Source organism: Pseudopodoces humilis, chromosome 22, assembly GCF_049639895.1.
Source record: "Pseudopodoces humilis isolate 2021_Gansu_Grassland_sample_001 chromosome 22, ASM4963989v1, whole genome shotgun sequence".
NCBI lineage: Eukaryota > Metazoa > Chordata > Aves > Passeriformes > Paridae > Pseudopodoces > Pseudopodoces humilis.
In genome coordinates this window covers 771,298-794,087 of record NC_142221.1, presented here as the reverse complement: position 1 = coordinate 794,087, position 22,790 = coordinate 771,298, and the positions used below count along the sequence as shown (strand labels likewise).

Sequence of the window (22,790 nt, the reverse complement as noted above, 5' to 3'; positions counted from 1 at the left end):
CATGGCATCACTCACTTCTTGTTTTATTTAGCTGATAATCTTTTATTGGGCCAGTTGAACCCCGTAGAAGCACGATGCCTTTCCTGGCTGTCGCAGGTGCTCAGAGCTGGGGGCTATGGGCCCGGGCACTGCGATGCCCATCCCTGCCATGGCTCAGCTTGGGCAGTGCTGTTGGCTGTGCTGGGACGTGTACCCCAGGCCTCTGCCCTGAGCTGATGCCCTGCAGAAGCACTGAAGTCCCCGGGGTTTTGCTTACACCACCTAAGGTGGAGGATGGGAGGTGTCCTTCTTCTGCCAGGCGGCTCTAGAGGTGGCTCAGGGACATCTGCTCAGCACTCGTGGAGCCAGGGGCTCTGTGGGTGCCCCTCCTGCTGGTAGATGTGCTGAGCTGGGACAGAGGAGGCTCCTTCACCAGCAGGCACCATAACAGACCCTGTGACAGACCCTTGCTGGAAGGTGGGTGCTGCTGTGCCCCCGGCCCGTGGGCTCCACGTGCTCGGTGGTAGGAGCCCATCCCTGTTCCACTGCAGGCACCCGGGAACGCCTCCCTCCCTGTCCCTTGGATAACGTAGGAGCTGTGCCACAGCTAAAACCTCGTGTGTCCCTCAGACAGGTTTGTCATCCAGCTCAGTGCGGCGGGGCAGTGTCACTAATGAACACAGCCAGGGGCTGAGAGCCTGCAGTCGCTAATTGAAAGTGCTCACAATTGGGAATTCATGTGGGTTAGGCACAGTACCTGCATTAACATGGATCTGACACAAAAATCCACGGCTACCGAGGGCGGCAGAGGAGGAACAGCTGCAGCACGCTGCCCACACCGGGAGCAGCACTGTCATCACGAGGCTCAGACCTGGTCACTCCACCACCCTGAAAAACGTGACACCCAACCTGCAGCCGAGGGGGATGCCAGGGCTGCTGAGGGCTCCAGGTATCTGGGGAGGCGTTGGCTCCAATGTGTTGTGTCTCATGAGGGCTCAAGGCTCACTCAGGACCCTTTGCAGTGGCACTGGTGGTCACAGGGCTCAGCTCCCCTTGGAAGACATGGGGACACTGCTTGTGCAGGGCATCATCAGCTCCCTCCAACTCCCCCTTGTCAGCGTTCCCACCTCCCCACTAATCCTTGTCATCCCAAATCCTATCAGCACTGATTTGATATTTACCTCCAAATCGTGGATGAACATGTTGAACATCATCATCGGATGATGATTCCCCATTGACAACCACTTTTTGAGACCTGTCAGTCAGCCAATTCTTAATCCTTCTAATGTGAGCTCTATTGATATTATATACAGCTAATTTTTTAATCAAAACGTCATGTGCTATTAAATCAAACGCCGAGCAGAAGCCAAAGCACACCACTGCTCCTCAGTTACATTTATAAGGTAAACTTCTAAATTCAAGGAACGATTTTAAAATATTTTTGACAAGCCTGACTTCCCATCCAGCCATGCTCCTGGCTCTGGTTACAGCCCCTCTTGCCACCACCTGTAGCCATTGCAGCTCCTCAGTCTTTCCCCAGGATGGACACGACAGGAGGGGTGAGTGTGGCCAGAGGAGGAGTGTCCTGCAAGGCTGGAACGGAGCTGGGTGTGCCCAGGGAGGGCTGGGTGCCAGGGCAGAGCTGCTCCGGGACAGAGGAGCCACATCCAGGCCACTTCACAGTTAAAGTCTTGGTGGGGAAATGGGAATTTTCCTCCTGTGCTGGATGCAGCCTCTGACCTGAAAATGCCGGCCCAGCCTCCCCGGATGCGGAGCGGGAGCAGGCGTGCAAATGCGATATGACAGCGCAAGGCACACCAATATGGTTACCAGCTGTCCGGCCGCCACTGGGCCCTACTGGGTGGGAGGGCGATGCCCCAGTCACAGATGCATTTCGGGGGGAGAGGGAGGGCAGGGCCAGGCTCGGGCAGTACGTGCGGGCAGGCACACGCTGCCCAGCACCAGGTCGCTGGGATGGCACCAGCGCTCATCAGAGCGGGACCGACCCGTGGGTCCCACCAGAATCACCCTGGATGGTGCTCGGGTGCAGTTTGGGTGCCTGTGCCACCATGGCTGAGCTTTGGGGATCCCTGCCCAGAGCCAGGTGAGTCAGGCTGCTGGCAAGCCCCCTGCCTGGAGAGCCCCTCCAGCTGCCCCCCATGGGGGGATCCTGCACAGGTCCCTCCAGCATAGGGCAACTTGCCCAGCATGGTCCCCAGCAGCTCAACCAACCCTTTGTAAATCTAAATTAATAAGGTTGCACAGCTACAGACACAGGAACATGGGCTGTGTCTTGTCTTTGTCGATCAATGCTTTCTATCATCCCATAAAGCTGATTAAAAAGCAGAGCAGTTCATCTCACCAGGTTCCGCATCCCAACATTATAAATTTGATATTCCAGTTAATGATTGTCAGCACTGGCGGAGGACACGGAAGCTGGTCAGTATTTGTAGTTTATAATTAATTCTGGAGCACTGGAGTTTATGTATAATTTTGGAGCACTGCTGCAGAGGGCACCAAGGAGGAATTTGGGCTGGTTAGGAATTTATTATCCCTAAAATGCCAAAGAGCAAGAGAAAGGCAGTTTGTGTGTCCAGCACTGCCCATGCCAGAGGGACACAAAGTGACCAGTGTGACCTGTCACGGTCACCAGCTCTGCACCTGTGTCCCCAGGGCTGCTGGGAGGGTCAGCTGAGGGGGTCAGCTACATCCCAGCCCTTCTCTGCTGTCCGTAGGGAAGCTGCACTGAACAGATGTCTCTGCCCCAGCTCTGGACACAGGGATGTTGGTCCCTCAGGCTAGAGGTGACCTGGTTGCCAATGCCAGCTGCTTGGAGAGCCCATGGCTGGATGATGCTGTGCCTCCCTGTCTGGCAGCCCTGCCGGGGGTCGCAGCCCCTCGCTGGCTGTGGGCAGGGCTGCAGTGGCCGGTCCTTGTCAGCCGTGTGGCACAGGGTGCCACCAGTGCACCCCACAGTCACTGCCCGAGCCAGTACAGAGAATCTGGGGACTTCCTCCAGAAATAAGAAACTTGACCTTATAGGGATGTTCTTATAGGGATGATTCTCTGGGCTAAAACCTCATAACTCGACCAGATCCCCAGTGTCAGACAGCCTCATGTCCTGGATCAGTGAGGTGAACGGGGAGCTGAGGGATCACTGGCCCTCCAGAAAGGAGCAGGGACAGCGACAGGGGTAGGGATAGGGACACAGAAAGGGAGAGGAAGAGGGAAAGGGACAGAGACAGGGGTAGGGACAAGAGCAAGGACAGAGAAAGGGACAGGGCCAGGCCGTGGCGGTGTCGCGCAGCCTGTGCCGCGCCGGAGGGGCCTCAAGGTGGCACCGTAAGAGTGGGAACAGCGCGGCAGAACAAAGGCACAGCCCAGAGCCCCGAGCCCCCAGCACAGAGTCCCCATCTCCGAACAGTGCCCCTAGCACAGCCCAGTGTCCCCAGCCCCGAGCAGAGCCCCCAGCCCCGCACAGGGAGCCCAGCACATCCCAGAGCCCCCAGCCCAGCCCCGAGCCCCCAGCCCTGCTCAGAGCCTCAAGTCTCCGGACAGAACAGCAGGGTCCCGGTGGCACCGGCAAAAGTCCCAGCACGGGTGAGGAAAACGGGGTGATGACGGGGGCAGGATGGGGGCCTTGGGGCCAGCACGGGGCAACAGGACCCTCAGGGACACCCAGCGTGAGGTTCCGCATGGCCCGGGGCAGTGTCAGGCGCAGCTCAGAGGGGACCCGGCTGGCGGTATGTGCCAAACGCCCCCGTCTCCAGGGATTTTGGGGGTGATTGTCATGTTTCTGTGCGTTTGTCGTCACGGGAAGGCGGATGCCGTGTGTGTGCTGTGGGGCTGGTGCCCACTGAGACATGGCGTGGATCCACCCGGCCCTGTGGTGTGATGCTGGGATTCCCAGCTCCCTCTGCCCTGTTCAGGGACAGGGATGCTGATCCCGAAACGCACCCCGGATCCCCTCGTGGGTGTGTGGTGTCCTCCTGCGGCTCCCCGCTCCACCTGCCTCCCGCCCGGGCCGTGAGCCCCGCTGCCCTCCCGCTAATTGGAGTGTGCCGAGGAGGAGCCGCTCAGCTCTGCCTGCCGTGACATTAAGACCTAAACTTGCCGTAAAACCAAATGGATACGCACACCCACATCCACGAGGCTTTTAGTTCAGCAACAAGTGAATCCATCAAAGCCCAGCACCTAATTTAATAGCAATAATGAAAGGTGTGCGTCACTATTAATTTAAGCACTCCAACATTAGCCTTGCACTTAGAAACCAGCAAGGCAAAGCTATTTACAAATGAATGTACCAGGGCAATAAATTGAAAGGACTGGTCTGACCTGTGGTGGCGGCTTTCTTCATTTATACGTAGATATATTTCTATAGATGCATTTATTCCCATCTCTTTAGCGAACTCTCCCTAATTAAGTTGAAGTGGCAGTGGAAGCGTGGCAGTAAGTGTGGAAAGAAGCTGCTGAAAACGTATTTAATTCATTATAAATAATCTTTGATTCTGTGAGGTTGCATAAAGGTTTCAGTATCAGAGCAGGACACCAAGGAAGGCCAAGGAGATCATCTGCACACAGCAGGAGCGTCTGCATCCCATGGTTTGATGTCATCGTGCCAGGGAAGGGGGAGCACGGCTGGCAGGAGCCGCTGGTAGCATCGGGGGCTGTGGGACACGGGGCTGTGGGACACTGGGGGATGTGGGACACTGGGGGATGTGGGACACTGGGGGATGTGGAACACAGGGGGAGTGGAACACAGGGGGAGTGGGACACCGGGGCTGTGGGATACCTGGGACTGTGGGACACCGGGGACTGTGGAGCACCAGGGCTGTGGAGCAGGGCAGCAGGAGCAGGGTAAGGCCCACGGACACGGGGCTCTGGCTCCACGTGGCTGCCCCCGGGTGGGTAATGTATGTGAGGAGGAAGGTGTATGTCACCCACATTAAAGGAGTTTAATGTGCTCGGAGTCACATCATTGTACCCTTGCAGAATACATTATCTGTAAGCTGCCTTTACAGGCTGTCACCTCGAAGAGAGGCTGCAGAGTTCCTGGAAACCATTATCAGCCTCTAATGATATTATCAAAGTTGGAGCTCTCGTGGCACAGTGGGGGCAGAGGATCTATCCCCGCTGCCACCACTGGATCCATGGATCCTCCTCTGGAGCACGAGTCCCGCGGGTGATGGATGTGCTGAGGGGTGCAGCGGCCGCAGGGACGGATCCCTGCGTGCCTGTGAGGACTGGGGTTGACTCCTGCCCCACGGGAAGGAACCCAGCCCGTGGGGCAGTGCCCACCACACCCCACGCCAGGGTGCCCTTCCCACGACGTCGGTGACCCCGAGGGCTGCTCTGCCCTCTCCTTCTCTGACAGAACAGAGTCGTCGTTTTGGGAGTGTAATCTTCTGCCTGCGACAAGGAGCCACGCAAACTGATAAATTGCAGATTAAACGAGTGCCACACTCCACTCCAGCCCTGGCTGTTAATTCCCCTGTTGTGCAATTCTCGGCTCTCAGGGCCTGTCAATTCCAGCTAATCGCAGGAGGCACTAAAACACTCTGCCCTGACAGCCCCGGATCGAGGCACCCCTGACTCCCGGCTCAGGTGGATTGCACGCATCACTTATGCACAAATCAGCAATATGCCAGCAGGGAGGAATTATGTCCGATGACAGCCCAGACATGAGGTACATATTGCAGAGCCGGCGAGCCCCAGCCGCCGTGACAGATTGCGGCGCGGGGCTGCGCTGGTGCGGGAGCAGATCCCGGCTGCACCGGCCCCGAGCACACCCGGAGCCACCGGCACCGAGCCTGTGCTGCCGCAGGATGGGCCGGCAACCCCGGTCTGTGGTGCAGGAGACATTCGGGAACACCATCGGCAATCCCAGCCGTCTCTGTCTCTGTCCCCATCCCTGTCCCCGTCCCTGTCAGTGCCCCAAAGGGGCAAAGGAGGAGAGAACGGGGCTGGGAATGGCACTGCGGGCACAGGGAGAGTCCCACCCAGGATGACGGGTGCCAAAATTTCCTGCTGTGCCCAGCTGGGGTGGGGACCAGCCCTGCTCTGCCCAGCCTGGCTCTGCTGTAACATTTAACTTGTCGTAGTCTGTGATCCTGAAAAGCTGAAATTAATGACAGCCTTGCAGTTGCTCATTAATAATTGCTTCATTACTGTACGCAGTTGCAGCCTCCTGACAATAATGGGGTTTGCTGGTGTATTTCTAATTATCTGGCATTTCAACTCCCTAATAGAGTCCTGGTGCTCCCTGACGAGACCTTGTTCTCCAGCAGGAGCACAGCCCAGCCCGCTCAGCCCATGTGCTCCTTCATCTGCAGCTCCTGGGAGGAGGCTGACCCACCCTGGTGAGGCCCCTGCAGGATTTGGGGCAGCAAGGCCCTCCACACTTGGGCTGAGCCCTCCCGCACTCCCATCACACACCTGGTGCTCGTGCCGAGGTCAGTTTGGGAGCAACGACATCAGGAGAGGTGTTGGGAGCTCCAGTGCACTAAGCAGGTATGTGCCTGTGCCTGACAGTGCTCGGCGTAGCCACACCACTGCTGTCCCCATGGCCACACCACCACTGTCCCCATGGCCATGGTGGCCCCAGCAGCCCCAGCTGGGTGTGCTCCAGCTTGGGTAAGCAGAGCCAAGAGGAGGTGCCAGAAGCTTCAGGGGGTGCCTGGGCCTGGGCTGGCTCGCCCAGAGCTGCGGTGCTGGGGCGGGGGCTGTGCCGGGGCTCTGCCGGTGGAGCGGAATTCCAGCTCCTCACAGAAATCCACCTGGCAGTGGTGGTGGTGGTGGCAGGGGAGTTGTGGCAGTGTCCCCACGCTCACAGCAGGGAAATGACCACTTGTGCCCCATTCCAGCCCCTGCCACCGGCTCCCAGCCCGCTACGGCACATGCAGCCCCTGCACTCCCACCTGGGGAGGGGGCTCATTTGTAGTTAAAAATCTATTGTGACTTGTCAGAAAAATGAATAAATGAGCACATTATTTTTTCATTTTGGAGCTCAGCATCTGTTTGTCTAATCAAGAAAGAGAACTGGGAAAGTCAACCAGGGCTGACGCACACATTTTATTTAACTTTTCCTCTGTCAAAGGAGTTTAAATGTGTAATGAACAGGCCATGGTGATTTGAAATATAATCCCATTACTCTGATGAGATTACCCAGGCTGTGAGAGTTCACAAATCATGCTTAGGGTTTTTAGAGTGAACAACACCCTGTTGAGATTTTTTTTCCCTTTTTGCATTTAAGCAGAGGTGTGCGGGGAGAATAAAACATGACAGTGCTTAACCCTTCATGCAGTGGAGCAGCAGCATGGAGCTGTGCCCAGGGCCAGCCCTCTCCATGCCCCAGCTTGGATCTGAGATCTCCCATGGTCACGGCAGCAATGCCAGGGAGCAGCACCTGGCCAGGGCACACTCCTGCTGGCCCAGCTGGCTGTGTGCCCGCTGTGCCCACACGTCCCTGTCCTTGTCCCAGGGCTGCACAGGGGTGGCTGTGCTGGGATGTGATTTAAGGGGCATTAATTTCAGCTGCAGGCAGCAGCACCCAGCCCCACCCGCCACCACAGCAGCGCATTTCCATGAATTCATGGGCCCATTACAAACATGTCTCCATAAATAACTCCACCCATTAATCTCAGGGCTGCACCCACGGCTGTGCAATGGGTTTTGCCTGCTTGTCCCGGTGCCAGGTCTCAGTCCCGCCTGAAGGGCAGCTGCAAGACCCCTGGGATGCACCAGACTCCCGCCAACCCAAAAATGAAGGTGTCTCGGCTGGAATTGTCCCTCTGGGAGCGCATGGCAAAGCCCTGCGGAGCCCAGGGAGAGCATCAAGTGCTCTGGCCTCGGGTGCCAGCATTGCCAGGGTGCCCTGCTCAAAGGTCACTCTGGTGTTCTCCTATGCTCTGATAAAGCCAAGGAGATGGAGGGGAATTGTCCCTATGGACAGGACGCCTCTGACAGCAGGAGTCAGAGGAAATTCAGGGAATCTCTGCTGCCTCCAGCAGCTGCCTGCACGCGGCAGGCCGGAGTCACGGTCGGTGCTCTGCCCGGTAGCAGGGATGGAGGAACAGCTTGCCTTGCTGACCCAGTTGAATGCCCATCTGACTCAATTACATCTACAGCTACCGGGGAAAGACCAGCCCGTGATGGCTCCGGCTCAGCTGTGCACACGTTGCAGCCGTGAGCGCCGACTTAACTCCTTCGGGAGCGCCAAGGAGCAGAAATGTCTGTTCTGGGAGAGGGATGCTCAGCTCCTGCAATGCTGGATCTTTCCAGGATTTAAGGAAGGTTTCCTGTGTGCCATGTAGCAAACTGAATCTAATCTTTGGAAGCAAATTTGCTTTATAAGTGTCAGTGGCTCTTTTGGAGCAAATAAACTCACTTTGGGCTCCAAAGCTCCCTGCTCCTCACCCAACCCTTAGAGCAGCCTCCAGCAGTCTGTCCGTCCATCCCTGCCTGGGTCCAGGGACACCCACACCAGGAACAGGGAGGTGACTGATCAGAGGGTGTGAACACAGCTGGTCTGAGCAAGGGACTGTGCCACAAATGTCACAGGCAGCAGAGACATTATTAGTTGAGTTTTTAGGCTCTACTGAGAGCAAACCTGCACATGCTGAATCCCTGCTGATAATAAATACACGTGAGGGGGTGGAAACAGCACTATGGCTATGGAAACAGGAGATTGCTGCAGTTTCTGGTACCAAATAGGCAATTTTTCAGTTCAGTTAAAAAGAATTGAAACTGGGTGGCCAAAGAACATTCACAGAGCAACTTTAATGTTAAATATTTCACAGAGTCGGTTAAAAGAGTCATTTACATCGAAGGGGCTCTCCCCATTGTATCTGTGCTGCATTTGCACATAGAAAATATTAAAAAAATTAATAGAGTACTATAAAATAGCGTTTCTCTTGTTTTGCGGATATCATGGAAGACTGTACAGGGAGGCCTGGCCTCAGTGGTGCAGGGCCAGGCCGCTGAAACCCAGAACACAAACACAACAGGTGAGACCCAGACCCTCCCTCTGCCCAGGGGCTGCTCCCGCGCGCTGTGTTAAGGCTCAGGAAGTTTTCTCTGTACAAAATCAAGGTGGGAGGCTGGCAGAGGGTGGGCAGTGCCCCAGGGAACTGCCCCCAGCCCCGTGGGGAACTAGGGCAGTTCTACAATAGCAGGATGTGTGTGCACAGCTCCAGTGAGCTGGAGAGAGGGAAGAAAGACACCTCTGGTGAATTCAACCAAAAATGCGGCTCCCAGCAATCCATTCCCGTGTTCCCTGATAAATTAAGGATGAACAAGGCCAAGATAGTTACAAATCCCAGTACAAAGTACGTCTTAATTTTTATTGTTAAAGCATACTATTGAGAGAAGGTGAAGGCATTTCTCAGTCCCCAGGGCAAGGTACCCCAGCAGATGTGCCAGCCCCAGGGTGGCAGCAGCTGAGGGTCCCGGGCAGGAGGCTTCCCCTCTCCACCTCCAAGACGTGGATTTCCAACCATTGTGCTGCCTTCAGCAAGGAACTTCCAATAAAGCATTTGCAAAGCTGAAAAGCACAGTTAAATAAAAATATTTTTGAACAAAACAAACACAACAGACTCAACTGTCTCGGTGCTCCCTGGCTAAGCGCTCCCCTGCCACGGCTGCTGTTCCTGGCTCACGGATGCCTCCTGCACTTCAGCAACAGAAGTGAAACCATCTGGGACTGCAGCCTCCCCCCAAAAGAACTGTGCATCATATGGACCTTGAAAAAGATTACATCTGTTTATTAATAGTAAAAATGGATACATTTGTCCTACATTTTGTTTTTAGAAATTTGATCATGTCACAAGCAATACCTGCGTGTACGTGGGTGGATTACAGATGTATATAATTTATTTTAACCAGGCTGTGAAATAATATGTAATCACATCTCTTCTTGTGATTGTACATAATACAGTAATTAAATGATGCCAGTCTACGTCATTCTCTTATTTCTAATCAAAGGAACCTGAAGCGTAACAGTCTTCTTTCCGGCTGATATGGCTCTTTATTTCTGTCACAGGGGAGACTTCCCATCACCAACGAGGGATAATCTTCCAGCCGTGAGAGACGGGAGAATTCAGGTTCCTTCCCGGCCGCTCCTGCCCCGGGCAGCAGGAGCAGCCCGGTCCTGGCTGCGCCGCTGCGGGCGGGGAGCGGCTCCGGACGCGGCGCACAGGCTCTCCTCGAGGCTCGGCCTCACTGCTGGCCCGACTTCTTCTCCTTCTGGAAGCTAAAGCTTGTTCTCCTGCTCAGTTTTCTTTGTTTCTGAGCAAAATAATCTGCTCTGGCTGTGCTTGCTCGCGACTCTAGAATATAGTTAACCTGCAAGACACGAGGTGGTGCTCAGTGAGGCCAGCTGGGACAGCCCGGGGTGGGCAGGGACCCCCAGCCCACCCCCTGAACTGGGCTCTGCTGTAACAGGTCCCAGCAAACACCAGCACGACGATGGCAGAGACAGCCCAGAGTGCCAGGAGAGCCCTGGCCTGTCCTCCTGTGTCCCTCATCCCATTTTGGGTCCCCCAAACCTCTGGGGAAGGCAGTGAGCTGGGCAGACCCCCCAGTGCTGGGATAATCCAGTAATGAGCAGCAATAAAGGACCTTATCAGCCTCAGTAAAAAGAATTCTTCCATTATGATGTTTGCATACTCAGCCAATCTCAGAGTTTCCCTGTGTTTTGGCACATTTTACTTGATGAAAGCATTTTAAAATGATATTTAACAAGCCTGCTACTCCCTAAATTTATTATCTCCAATGCTTTGTGATAATCTCAGAGATAATTTTAATGGAAGGTTAATGCAAGAATCAAAAAGATAAAAATGCCCTTTGGTCTGTCATTAGCTGGTTAATATGCTGTGGCTTAAAACTTGCACAATTTTATGCACTGTAGAGTGTTTCACTTTCATTGCATATTACAGCTTAAGGCATAAAAATATAGGGAATTTTCATGGTCAATAAAGTCTCAATCCTTTTCACTTGATCATCTAAAAAGCCTAATTTGAAAAGTCTGATTTTTCTGCGCTCCCTAATGCTGATGGAATTGAAAACAAACCAGTGACTTGTGCATGAAACCAGAGAACGTTCTATATAAACAAACTGCAATTTGGGGAAAAAGTATTGCTCAGTATTATTTCCCTCTTGAATGTTCATGTTATTGACAGTAAACCATTTTTTTAGCCTTTGTTTATGACCAGTCTCAGATGTGTGGAGTCACCACCCCTGGAAGTGTTCAAAACCCAAGGAGATGTGGCATGGGGGTACTTGGGCAAAGGTTGGCCTTAATGGCCTCGGAGGTCTTTTCCAGCCTTAATGATTCTACAATTCCATGACTCTACGTGTCTGGGATTGCAAGAGCTGATCTAAGATAAAGTGGGAACAGAAGAACTGGCCCAACAGCTCACGAAACAGAAACCCCCCTCAAACACGCTGACCTTCTGTGTAATGAATAAAAGTTATTTTATCGCACGTCAGTTGTTTAACAATCCACTAAACTCCACACAGCCAATAAAAGCAAACATAACAGATGGTTTGCCAAAATTACTGCTTTTGAATTTTGACTTGCTATGAAAGATGAACTTGTGGAAAATTCCATTTAATCTTTCAAGAGTGTAACAAAAATTTGTTTCCCAAAGCAAGGGAGTTTGTGTCCGTGCAGAGAGGAAGGAAAACAAACAGAGAGGACCAGGGCAGAAAAGTCCCTGTGTGCTGTGTAGGGACACCCGAGTGTGGGACGGAGGTGTGAGGGGCAGGAGCACCCAACTCCTGCATGATCCCGCTGACCACGTGTCCAGAGGTTGAAACTACCGGGACACAATAAAATTTGGTAATTTCCTATAAAATTCCACAGTCTCTGTAAACGAGAAACAAGCACAAAAGGAAATGCTATGCACGGACAGGCAGCGGCTGTTCGAAGGATGAATAAAACACCAGGCATGAAGCAGCCATCCTGGCAGGTCAAACACACCCCAGTGGTCCTCAGGCACTGCACCCTCCTGTGTTTCCAGAGCCTCCTGAATACTCACATGTCTAACAAGTGGTAAAACACCAGGATTTTGGGTCACGTTAAAATTTAATACTCACCTTCAGTACAATTTCATTGACAGTAGCAGCATCTGATTCAAAGTAAAGGTGTTTGTAGTCATGATTGCTTAGATATGTAAGTTTAAATATTGCATGACCTGCAAAGATAAGAAAAAAACTGCTTAGAATATTCCTGTAAAGTTTGAGCAGAGCTCGTGCGCCTGACAGAAGAAAACCACAGATGGTGATCTCAGCGTACCATCAGCACGACAGAAGGAAGCAATGAAATGCTGACAGGCTTCTCATGTCATTTCAATTTAAGGCAAGTGGTGGCTTACAGGAGCAGCTGAACTCCAGTCAATAAAGTTCCTTTTCCCATCACATCCCCACTGTAGGAAATGCAAAAATCCATCAAATGCCTGGTTAGCTCTGCTGGGCCACGACGGCGCTGCAGCTCAGCCGGTGCATTGGGGCTGCGCCTGGAGCCGCGCGCAGGGCGCTCACCGCCCACAGCAGAAGGGTTGCATTGAGAAGAAAATGGCAATTAATCCCAAATCCCCACTCTAAACCCCCCTCCCAAAACAGCAGACGAGCCCAGCCCGCCGCTGATGGCCCTGGGGAGCGGCACCGAGGGACATGCTCGGGGCTGGGACCACCCTTCCCACACAGAGGAAAATCAAGTTAAACTCTGTGACCTGCTGGCACTTCCCTGGTGCTGGGGCCGCTGTCCCAAATGGATGTTCCACGTGCTGGCCCTGTGGCCACGGTGCTGGCCCAGCTCCCAGACTCTGACATGTGGTGCCAGGGGGAACCACCTAGACACAAAGGTCTAATGTGGAACACGAAAGAAGGCAAAACATCCTTCACTTGTATGGATGCTGATGTCTTCAGAATTAAAATTAAATGTATTCTGTACATGCTACTTTTCCAACGGTTTTCTAATTTATTCAGTTCAACAGTCAAAGTTAGCAATCCATAAAGTAACAGTCACATTACTGTAAATCCAGGTCTTTTCTGCAGGAAAGCTAATTGGAAATCTTATTTACATTATCTAATTCTCCAGATTTCCAAAAAGTGACTGATATATGCTCAGAGTGGTGGCCAGGAAATTTGAGATGCAAGTATTTTATTGTGGCATGTTAATTAAACACCATTATGATGCACTAATCTGGAATATAAATTCTGTATTGAAAAATTGGCTAATAATAATAATAAAACCCCAACCCTTTAAATCATTTGACAAATGATGCCTCAGTGGTACTAAAAATGCGGAATTCCAAGCTGGGAGCTCATCAGCATGTTAATGCATGCAGTTCTGCCTGGAACACAGCATCTTAATGATTCCAAAAGTGCCAGTGCACCACTCCTGGGGATGGGACACAGCACCGTGCTGCACCAGCTCCCACCATTTTCCTTGGACACTGAACATTCCACACTGGTTATCAGAAATGGAACTGGCACAAAACAGGGTCAGAGGATCCCAATGAGCTGCTGGATTTGGGGTTTTGGAAAGTCGCTGGGTAATTCTTGCTGTGAATCACGGCAAAACCTCTGCAGGTGTTCCCTGCTCGCTCATGGCCAGCCTGGCCTCGTGCCACGGTGACTCCACACGTCCCTCAGGCACTGCCCTGCCCAGGGCAGCCCTGCCAGGGCAGCGTTCCTGCTCCCACGGGCACAGAGGCTGCTCTGGTCCTGCCTGCTGGGCAGGGCACTGGCCCAGAGTGGCTCCTGCAGCGGCTCCTGGGAGCCGGCACCGATGCCAAAGCCGCGTAGAATCGCAGCCCCATCCTGCTGGGACTGGTGATTCAGTGGAAAGAGGCCAAGAAGACTTTTCCTTAGAAAGCCCCATTACAGCATCATGTTTATGGGCTCCAAGTCCACAACACACTACTTACAGCATGAAATATGAGTGCACTGAAATCCTAACTGGCACTTTGCTCTGCTACTCTTCTAGCCAGATGGAATTTATGAATTGTGAGATTGATTTCCATTTCCAAGAGTGCTTAAATATGTGATGTACCTCTTTCCAATAGAGCACCACCCCTGACAATTCTGAGATCAATAGGAGCTTCCATGGTTTGATGTTTCCGTGCGAGAGGACCTGGTAACAAACAGCAGCAGCTCGAGCGGCTCCTACTGCCCGTGATGGGGGATTTAAAGCAAATGCAGGCGCTGCCCAAGCAGCTGTTACCCTCCCTCCACACCAGCGGTGGATGGGTGCTTGCAGGGATCCTCGGTGCCCCTCAGTCTGGATTAATCAGCTGCACAACAGAAATCCCGTGTTTGTCTGCTAGAACAGTTATGGGAAGCAAACGGAGTGACAGGAACTCAGCAGCTCGTGTCACGGCGCAGCCAGGCTGAGCTCGGTGCCCCGGTGCCCCTCAGCAGCCCCAGCACGGCCGAGCCCCCAGCCCCTGCCCCAGCGGCGTCTCCCCGCTGCTGCCCTTCGGCCCGGCTCGGATAAATCTCACCCAGCCCAACACTAATGGGTTCCTGTGCGGTTACTCCTGGAGAGGAGCCTGCAGCCGCTGCCGCCGGAAGGGCAGGATGCTAATTCACTGGGAATTCACCACGGAGAGCTCATTTACTCCTTCAGCACCACGTCTGGTGTTCAGCTGCTCACCCCATCTCCTGATTTTTAGCACCACTGCACTGCCAACGAGGCGAGGGAAGAGGCCCTGCAGCGCTTGGGTCTCCTCACCCTTCTGAGGGCTGCTGGAGCTCCTGGTGCAGCTCCATCCTGCAGCCTCTCCACAGCCCCATCTTCACACACAGCACCGAGGAACCCTGTGGAGTTACAGCTCCAGAACCACTGAGCATCATGTGCCTGTACGGTACAGTAAATCTTGTGCTAATTTCTGCAATCGTGGGAAAACATCCAAACCCTTGGTGGGCCCCACACTGCACCTGACACAGGTAAAAAAATAATCACCCTAACTAATAAACTCTTTTTATCAAAGTCTAAAAAAATACGTTTTTTTGCCTGGAAAACAAGGATATGAATTTGCCCAAGAAAAGATAACTTTTTTACCAAATCTGCCAAGACTACAAAGCTTTTCTTCTTTCCTTCCTACCCCACAATTCAGGCCTTACCCAAATCCTCTCTCTGCCAACACCACTCTTTAAACAGAATGCACAGAATTAAATCACTAATTAGAAGGAGGATGTAAAGAATATTCATGAATTGGACAAAGCAGAAAATAAACAAACACTGGAAATGCAAATTTATGTTAATTTTTCAATATACCTTGATGATTGCTTTGTCATTACAGGGCCATAAGGCAGAAGTCAACAATTAAGAGTTATTAGTGGAATAAATAGCTGGAGAAGGACTCTCTGAAGAACAAAGCATTTATGGATACGGTTTGACATCACTGAGTCTCACTGCTTCAGAAACTGTGACCTCAACAGGCTCAAACCCTGAAATCTCTTCTCATGGGCCCAGAAAGGATGCAAAAGGATTAGAAATACACCAGTAAAAGGCAAGGAATGAGTATAATAAAATATGCATCAGCAAGGCTTTTGTGCAAAGACACATTTCCTTCAAAGCCTGCACGAGATGGGGGAGCCTCTGCTCTGCAACCACTGCTGTATTTCACCCAAAGCATTGGGGAGGGGCTCAGCTGTGTGAAACACACTTGTGATACTTCAGAAATGATGTCCTGACCCTGGAGAAAGGCCTGAAGGGCCTACTAAGCTGCAGGGGTTGTGTTACCACCAAAGACACCCAACACCCTTCCTGACACCCTCGGTAACAAACTTCACCGGGGACGTCACAAGTGGCGGTGTGGCTGCAGCTGGATTATCCAGATGTAGCACTGAGCTCAGCTGGGGACAGGCAGAATGGGGACCTGTGTCTACAGCTGGGGTTAACCCCATTCTATGCAAGAGGGATTTATCCCAGAGGTTCATCTAGAGGCAATGAGAGCAGTAAGTTCTGGATGAAATCCTCACCCCACCAACACCAGTGGAGTCATGATGGGTTGGGGCTGCCCAGTGTGAACCTGGGACAGATCTCCTCAAACCAGGGCAGGACTTAAGTGGGAAAAAATGACAAAACTGTTAAGGAAAAAAAATAACAGCTGTGGTCCAGCTGGCTTGCTCCATTCTCTCTCTTTTCCTCCCACCCTTTATGTTCCACTGTAGGCTTGCTTCTTCAGCATTGCTATTAGAGGGTGCCATGTGTCCAGATGTCCTGAAAACAGAGCTGCAATTAAAGTGCAGTACACACCCACTTTGGTGTCAAATTGTGGTGACTATTCACACATCTGGATTCTTTCCCCCCAAAGCCTTTTGTTTCTTCTTTAAATTACTATCAGAGGCAGAATATTAATGAAGATTTTTGCAAAAATGCTGAAAATTGAGGTGCAACTCAGGGTTGCCCAAAACCTGTGTACCAGCAGCCTTGTTTGGGGAAAAAAAGATAAATAAATCAAAATGCAGTGTTTCCACATGGCAATCAGCTCCTCCACTGCGTCTGCACCTCATCAATCACGCATTGTCTGCCGGAGAGGCGAGCCTTGTAAATGTCACATCCACTCAGGCCCGAGGAGAGACGAATCAAAATGCAGCGAGGAGTTTTAATTGGATAGTGTAATTAAACTAAAAAACCCCAGCAGAATAGCTTTGACAGGATAGATGAAGACCCCTTTTAATAGGGCTACAAAACAGATTTGTTAAAAGGATGAGGCAATGCGCGCTCCTGATTGCGCTCAGGAGAACTTTTACGGAGAGGCTGCTGGAGGGGGCCAAGCTAATCAGCACAGCCCGGCCCTGCAGCAGCTCCAGCCCCGACTGCTCCCTGCCAGGCCCTCTCTGGTGGCACATTCTGCGGGTGCTGCCCTGGCCTGGCACAGCCTGAGCCCTGCAGGGCACGTGGAGCTGCCGGCAGAGCCATGGCCACCTGTGCCACCTGTGCTCCCCCTGCCTGCACCCTGCCACCTGTGCCACCTGTGCCAGCCCTGTCTGCACCCTGGCACCTGTGCCACCTGTGCCAGCCCTGTCTGCACCCTGCCACCTGTGCCACCTGTGCCACCTGTGCCACCTGTGCCACCTGTGCCACCTGTGCTCCCCCTGCCTGCACCCTGCCACCTGTGCCACCTGTGCCAGCCCTGCCTGCACCCCAGCACCTGTGCCACCTGTGCCAGCCCTGTCTGCACCCCAGCACCTGTGCCACCTGTGCCACCTGTGCCAGCCCTGTCTGCACCCTGCCACCTGTGCCACCTGTGCCACCTGTGCCACCTGTGCCACCTGTGCTCCCCCTGCCTGCACCCTGCCACCTGTGCCACCTGTGCCACCTGTGCCAGCCCTGTCTGCACCCCAGCACCTGTGCCACCTGTGCCACCTGTGCCCCCGCCACCTGCACCCCGGCCATGCGTGGGCTCTGCCCTTCTGCTCCTCACCTGGATGTGTCTTTTGCTCTAAGCCTGAAGTTTGGGAACATTTTCTCTGCTGAACCTGTTTTGTAGTCAGAACCTGTGATTAGTCTCCTATTGAGTAGGAATTTTACTGTGTTACTTCTTGCTCCGCTGTGGGAGCAGAGATAGCAGGAAGCAGCACACGATATTTTGTGCAGCATTTGCAGAGCACACGCTGCCTCTGCTCTGGCCCCACTGCAGGCTCCGAGCAAACCTGCAACAGCTCTGTCTGAGCTCCCAGAGCAGCAGGAACCCAGTGCCTTCCCAACACTTCCTAGATATTTTCAGCCCTTCCACAACCCAACAACTAATTCATTAAATTAGTATTACCCAATGTGCATAATCGTGAGGAACTGGACACTGAATTAAAACATCAAATACCTTTAGCTTTAAATGAAAACTACATAAAGGGGGTTCAGGCATGTCTCTGGCTATCACTTGCAGCCAGGGTGAATACTGCTGGAAAAGCTATTTTCGTGCAGATGTGGAATTCAATGGGAAAGACTGACTCGTGTAGCAACATCAATCAAAACGTCGGCTCGGCTGGCAGCTCTCGACAGTAAGGCAGGTTCAAAGGTCACAGGATAAAGAAAAAGCCAAGCTCTGGTTCAGCTCTAATATCTCCTCGCTGGAAGTCTCACCGAGGTACCTGCCCCCCTTCTGTACTTGCAGCTTTCATTAATCTTCTTGCCATCTTTTTTAACTAGTCATGCAGAACCGCTCGATAGCGAGACATATAATGGGGAGGCCCTGTGCCTATTACCAGGTTAACACTCTGTTAAGCCCCAGTGCAACAATGGAATCAGAATTTAAAGGAAATCTTCAGCTGCAGGGTGCAAAGCGGGCAATTAAATTACAAACTGAAGTTACCCATGTACTCCATGACCTATGGCACACCCTTGTTTAGACTTACCTTCATACCCTGGGTATTTTGACAAAGAAACTGAGATGTCTCTGCTTTATGAAAACAAAAAAAAAGGCAGATAAAGGATCACAGAGAATGTTGCTTCAGTGTGTCACGGAAATTATCAAATAAATCCAGTTTCTGCAGCTCGTGTGAAGCACAGATGCCTGGGAGCACCCTGGGCGGGTGCCCTGCCCATCAGATGTGGTGGCACAGCGGGGCTGCCCTGGGCTCTGCTCCCTCGCCAGCTCAGCCCATCCTGGCAGCCCTGGATACCCAGCTTGGACCAGAGCACTGCACATGGGCAGGGGCAGCGACACTCAAGTTTCTCCCCTGTCCAAGTAATGTAAGAGACATTACCAGAATCAGATTTCCTTTAAATTACACTATTGCAAAGGGATATAATTGTATTAAACATATTATGTTGCTTCCTTAAGACTTTATATTATGTACACTTAATTGAGATACAAAGCTCTTTTCAGCTATAAAAATGACAACTACTTTATTAAGGCTTAAATCTTATTTCTCCATGATAGGATGCTTCCTTTCAGGACTCAAAACATTCAGAATCTCTCGTGATAATCAGGCCGAACCTGATTTAAAGAAGACGTTCGTGCCCAGTGTTGTCAGGTTCTAATGGCATCGGAACAGGCAAGCAAGGCCATTAACTCTCCCCTCAGTCTAAATCCAGGGAGTCTGATTTAATTTACAAATAAAACTCTGAATTCTGACCCAGGGCTACTACAAGGGCAAACAAAAATCATCAGTCCCTGCCTACAGTCCCCCCACTAATGGCAAATGAGATGCCACAGCTTTCTGTTTTCATTTTCTGCCCTCACTGAAGGCAGCTCTGAGTTCTGTGAACTCACAGCACAGGAAAACTCAGCCTGTCCAGAACGGCTCCGAGCTGTCCATCAACATTCCCAGCACGTCAGCTCTGCAGCTGCTGAGTCCTTCCACACACACAGGTGCCACTAAAGCCTCTCTGCACTACCCAGTCCAGAGGGAAGCACAAAACATGTGCAGGGGACTCTCCTCTGCTCCCTTATGCTGGAACCAGCACTCAGGCTCCGTTCCCAACACCTCTTGCCCTTGTACTAAAAAGTAGGGTCACCTTTGGGGGCTGCTCCAAACCCTTCACCTCTTCAGAATCACAAGAGCCCAGCAGAGCACAGCTCAGCTGGGTTCTAGCCCAATGAGGTGCCTGGGGAGGGAAGGAGCCCCAAACCCAACGGGACAAGCACCAGCACTTCTGAAAGAGGAGATGGAGCATGTTTGTGTTACAAGAGATAAAAACATGAAAACAAAATATATTGCAGAACTCAAAGACCTTATCTGTACTCAGCCTCTCTTTGCAATAATTCATTCAAGAAAGATCCGGGAATAATTTTTGATGTAAACTCTGCTACAAACATACATCACCGTGCTGATAAAAATCACAGACAAAACTTGTGAAATACAGTGAGTTTCATTCCTTTATGCTACTAAAATAACTTTTTTCCATTTAAAATTCAAGAGATACTGATCTGCTGTTCAGTTCCCCCAAAATGCATCATTCTGAGATGTCACACTAAAAGTCTTTTCTGCTGGCCTAAAATAATGACTTTTGGAACATCTTTAGTGAGTTGGGAAAAGGTCAGCAGTTTCAGAAGGAAGTATTTTCTCCTTTTGGAACTGTGCTGAACCATGATTTAGTAGGAGAAGTTTAAGATGTTACACAAAAATGAGCAAATAAGCCCCTCAGTACTGTTATGGCTGCCTTGGTTGCAACCTGTCAGTGTCCTCTCCAAAGCCACTGTGATTCTTCACTCAGTGCTCCCCATATGCAGGTACTGCCCTCCTACACCTGGGCTCCACTTGGGGGTTGAAACTCCTGGGTTAGCAGGATTTGGGTACAAACATAATTCCCCACAGCAGCAGATGCTGCCTCTGGGGCTGGAGAGCCCCATCCTGGCAGGACAGGGTCCCAGGGGTCCAGGGATTGTGCCCTGATGTGTTGAGAGCAGTGGAAACCTCAGGTTTCAGTTCAACTCTTCAAATACAGCCTTGTTTTGTGGGCAAGAATACAAATACAGCCTTGTTTTATCCCCTCAGATGTTTGCATTTGCAGAGAAATGTGGATGCAGAGCAGAGGTGTGACAAAGTGCCCTGTGCACTGTACACAAAATCCTCACGTGTTTCACACTACCAGGTCATTGGGGAAGCTTCTCCTTGGGATTGTGCCTACCCAAGAACCATGAAATCTTGATGGAGAGACAGAAAAGGAAGACAATGACTAAACTAAGAACATGTCGTAGGAAGGGGTAATGAAGGAGAGAAGGATATAGTTCAATAATTGCTGATAAAATCTGTGGCAGCCATAAATTTACTCTTCCAAGAGAATTCAACAGATCATTACCTCTGTAAATATGTATCACATAATTCTCCCTCTCTGTCACCTTGCAGATAAGTATTTAATACCAGCATCTCACTACCCTGCAGAGGCACAAGTGCAATAAAATCCATCTGAGCTTTTGAACTGCAGTCACTTTTTGATAGTAGACAGTTCCATTTTGGCCCCACTGGGAGCCATTGCCCAATTCTCTCAGGGCCCATCCTGTGCTTTTTAAAACAAATTTTCCAGATAGAGACTCTCATTACTCTACTGACACAACAAGCAGAAGCCCTCGCTTTTGAAGTTGCACTCTACAGAGCCAGCTCTGACCTCTGAGTGATGACTGAGTTGGGATGTCCAGCCTGTCCCCAGACCTGGCTGTCCCTGCTGTCCTGGCCTGGTCACCACCAACAGAATGCCCAGACTGGCACCTTCAATCCAGTGACCCTGCAGCCAGGGCTGGGGCAAATTCAGAATGAGCTGACACTCTATGTCTGAGATCTTCAGTTGCACCAAAGACATTAAAAACCAGTCTAGAAGTTAAAAAGCGCCAAAAATTTGCAATTATGTTGCAACATGGATTTTGCTGGCTGTGCTGCAGGGCTGGAGACAGCTGGGCAGAGCCAGTGTTCCCTTGGTGTGATAGTGGGCAAGAAACACTGAGTGATGCCATTAGCTGAGAGCAGCATCAAAGGACACTCGTAAAATGTGTGTCTGTTTATGCTGTGCTCTCTATAACAGAATTGAGTCAGATTAAAAACATCCTGTAATGAATAAAATACACCTATAGAAAGAAAAGGACATGGTAGCAATAATTCTTTGGACATCGAGCACATCCAGGGAGGAAGAGAAGAGAGAACATAAATAAAAAGGACTACTCACTTGGGCTTTTTTCTTCCGCAAGGTCACAGGCACAGAGGAGTTCAGAATCGATTGAAATGGGTTTCTGCTTAATCCAAAACTTAGTGCTGGCCTTCTGATTAGTAACAGGGTCTATCTCTACCTTGTCTCCAGAAATACCTGAGATGAGAAAGAATAGAGAGCCACAACAGTGATCTGTTTAACCGATTTCATATCAGCCGTTTGACACACTTTATAAATCTTAAATGGGCTGGAGGTATATTGCCCTTCTGGGCTTTCTGAAAGCACAGGGGCTTTTGAAACCAGAAGCAAATGGTTATCAAACTGCATTGATAATCTGCATTTTATTCTCCTGCATAAGCATACCAAAAGAAAGAAGTATCACAGAAAAGATCCTTCCAAACGCATACAGAGCTCTTATGGAAGCAGTAGCTACAGGAGCTGGAGATCTATAGGAGCTGTTGCTGGTTCTGCAGCCACCACTGCTGCGTGGAACAGAGCCTGTCACCACCTGCCCCACTCCGTCTGCTGTGCAGCAGACACAGAATCACAGAATAACAGAACCAGAGGTTCAGAACGTGCTGAGCTGGGAGGGACCCACGAGGACCCTCGAGTCCAGCTGCTGGCCCTGCACAGACACCCCAACAGTCCCAGCCTGTGCCTCAGCGTTGTCCAAACACCTCTTGAACCCAGGCAGGGTTGATGCTGTGATCACTTTCCAGGGAAGCCTGTTCCAGAGCCCAGCCCTGCTCTGGGTGAAAATCCTTTTCCTGCTATCCAACCTAAATGTGCCCTGACCCAGCTGCAGCTCCTTCCTTCAGTCCTGTCACTGTCACCAGAGCAGAGACCTGATCCTGCCCCGCTGCCTCCCTCGTGGGGATGCCAGAGCCCACAGCCAGGTCTGACCTCAGTCTCCTCCAGACAAAGCACCCTCGCCTGCTCCTCATGAGACCTCCAGACCCTTCCCCACCCTCATGGCCTCTTTTGGATGCTCTCTAATGGCTCAATGTCTTTTTTACATTGTGGTGCCCAAAACTGCACACAGTATTCAAGGTGAGGCCACACCAGTGCAGAGGGTGAGGAGGATCCTGCTGGAACCAGTTCAGGAACTGAACAAACTTCCCAAACAGCTTTTTACATCTAGGTGTGCAGAGCCTTAAAAACAGAGATGTGTCTTCAGTCATGAGTTACAGGGTGAAGCTCATGAGACATCGAAAAA

General features: G+C 51.4%; 1 protein-coding gene across 5 annotated transcripts in view; it reads right to left on the bottom strand.

Moving 5' to 3' along the window:
* Positions 1-9,283: 9,283 nt before the first annotated feature.
* Positions 9,284-22,790, bottom strand: part of MAPKAP1 (MAPK associated protein 1) — an 83,593-nt gene continuing 70,086 nt past the window's right edge. For all 5 annotated transcript variants that reach the window (XM_005529151.3, XM_005529154.3, XM_005529153.3 and 2 more), the window contains 3 exons: positions 21,593-21,730; positions 12,076-12,173; positions 9,284-10,320 (listed from right to left, as the gene is read on the bottom strand). In XM_005529151.3, coding sequence (XP_005529208.1) covers positions 10,195-10,320; positions 12,076-12,173; positions 21,593-21,730 — 362 coding nt within the window. In that variant the 3' untranslated portion in view covers positions 9,284-10,194. The remainder of the gene's footprint in view (positions 10,321-12,075; positions 12,174-21,592; positions 21,731-22,790) is intronic.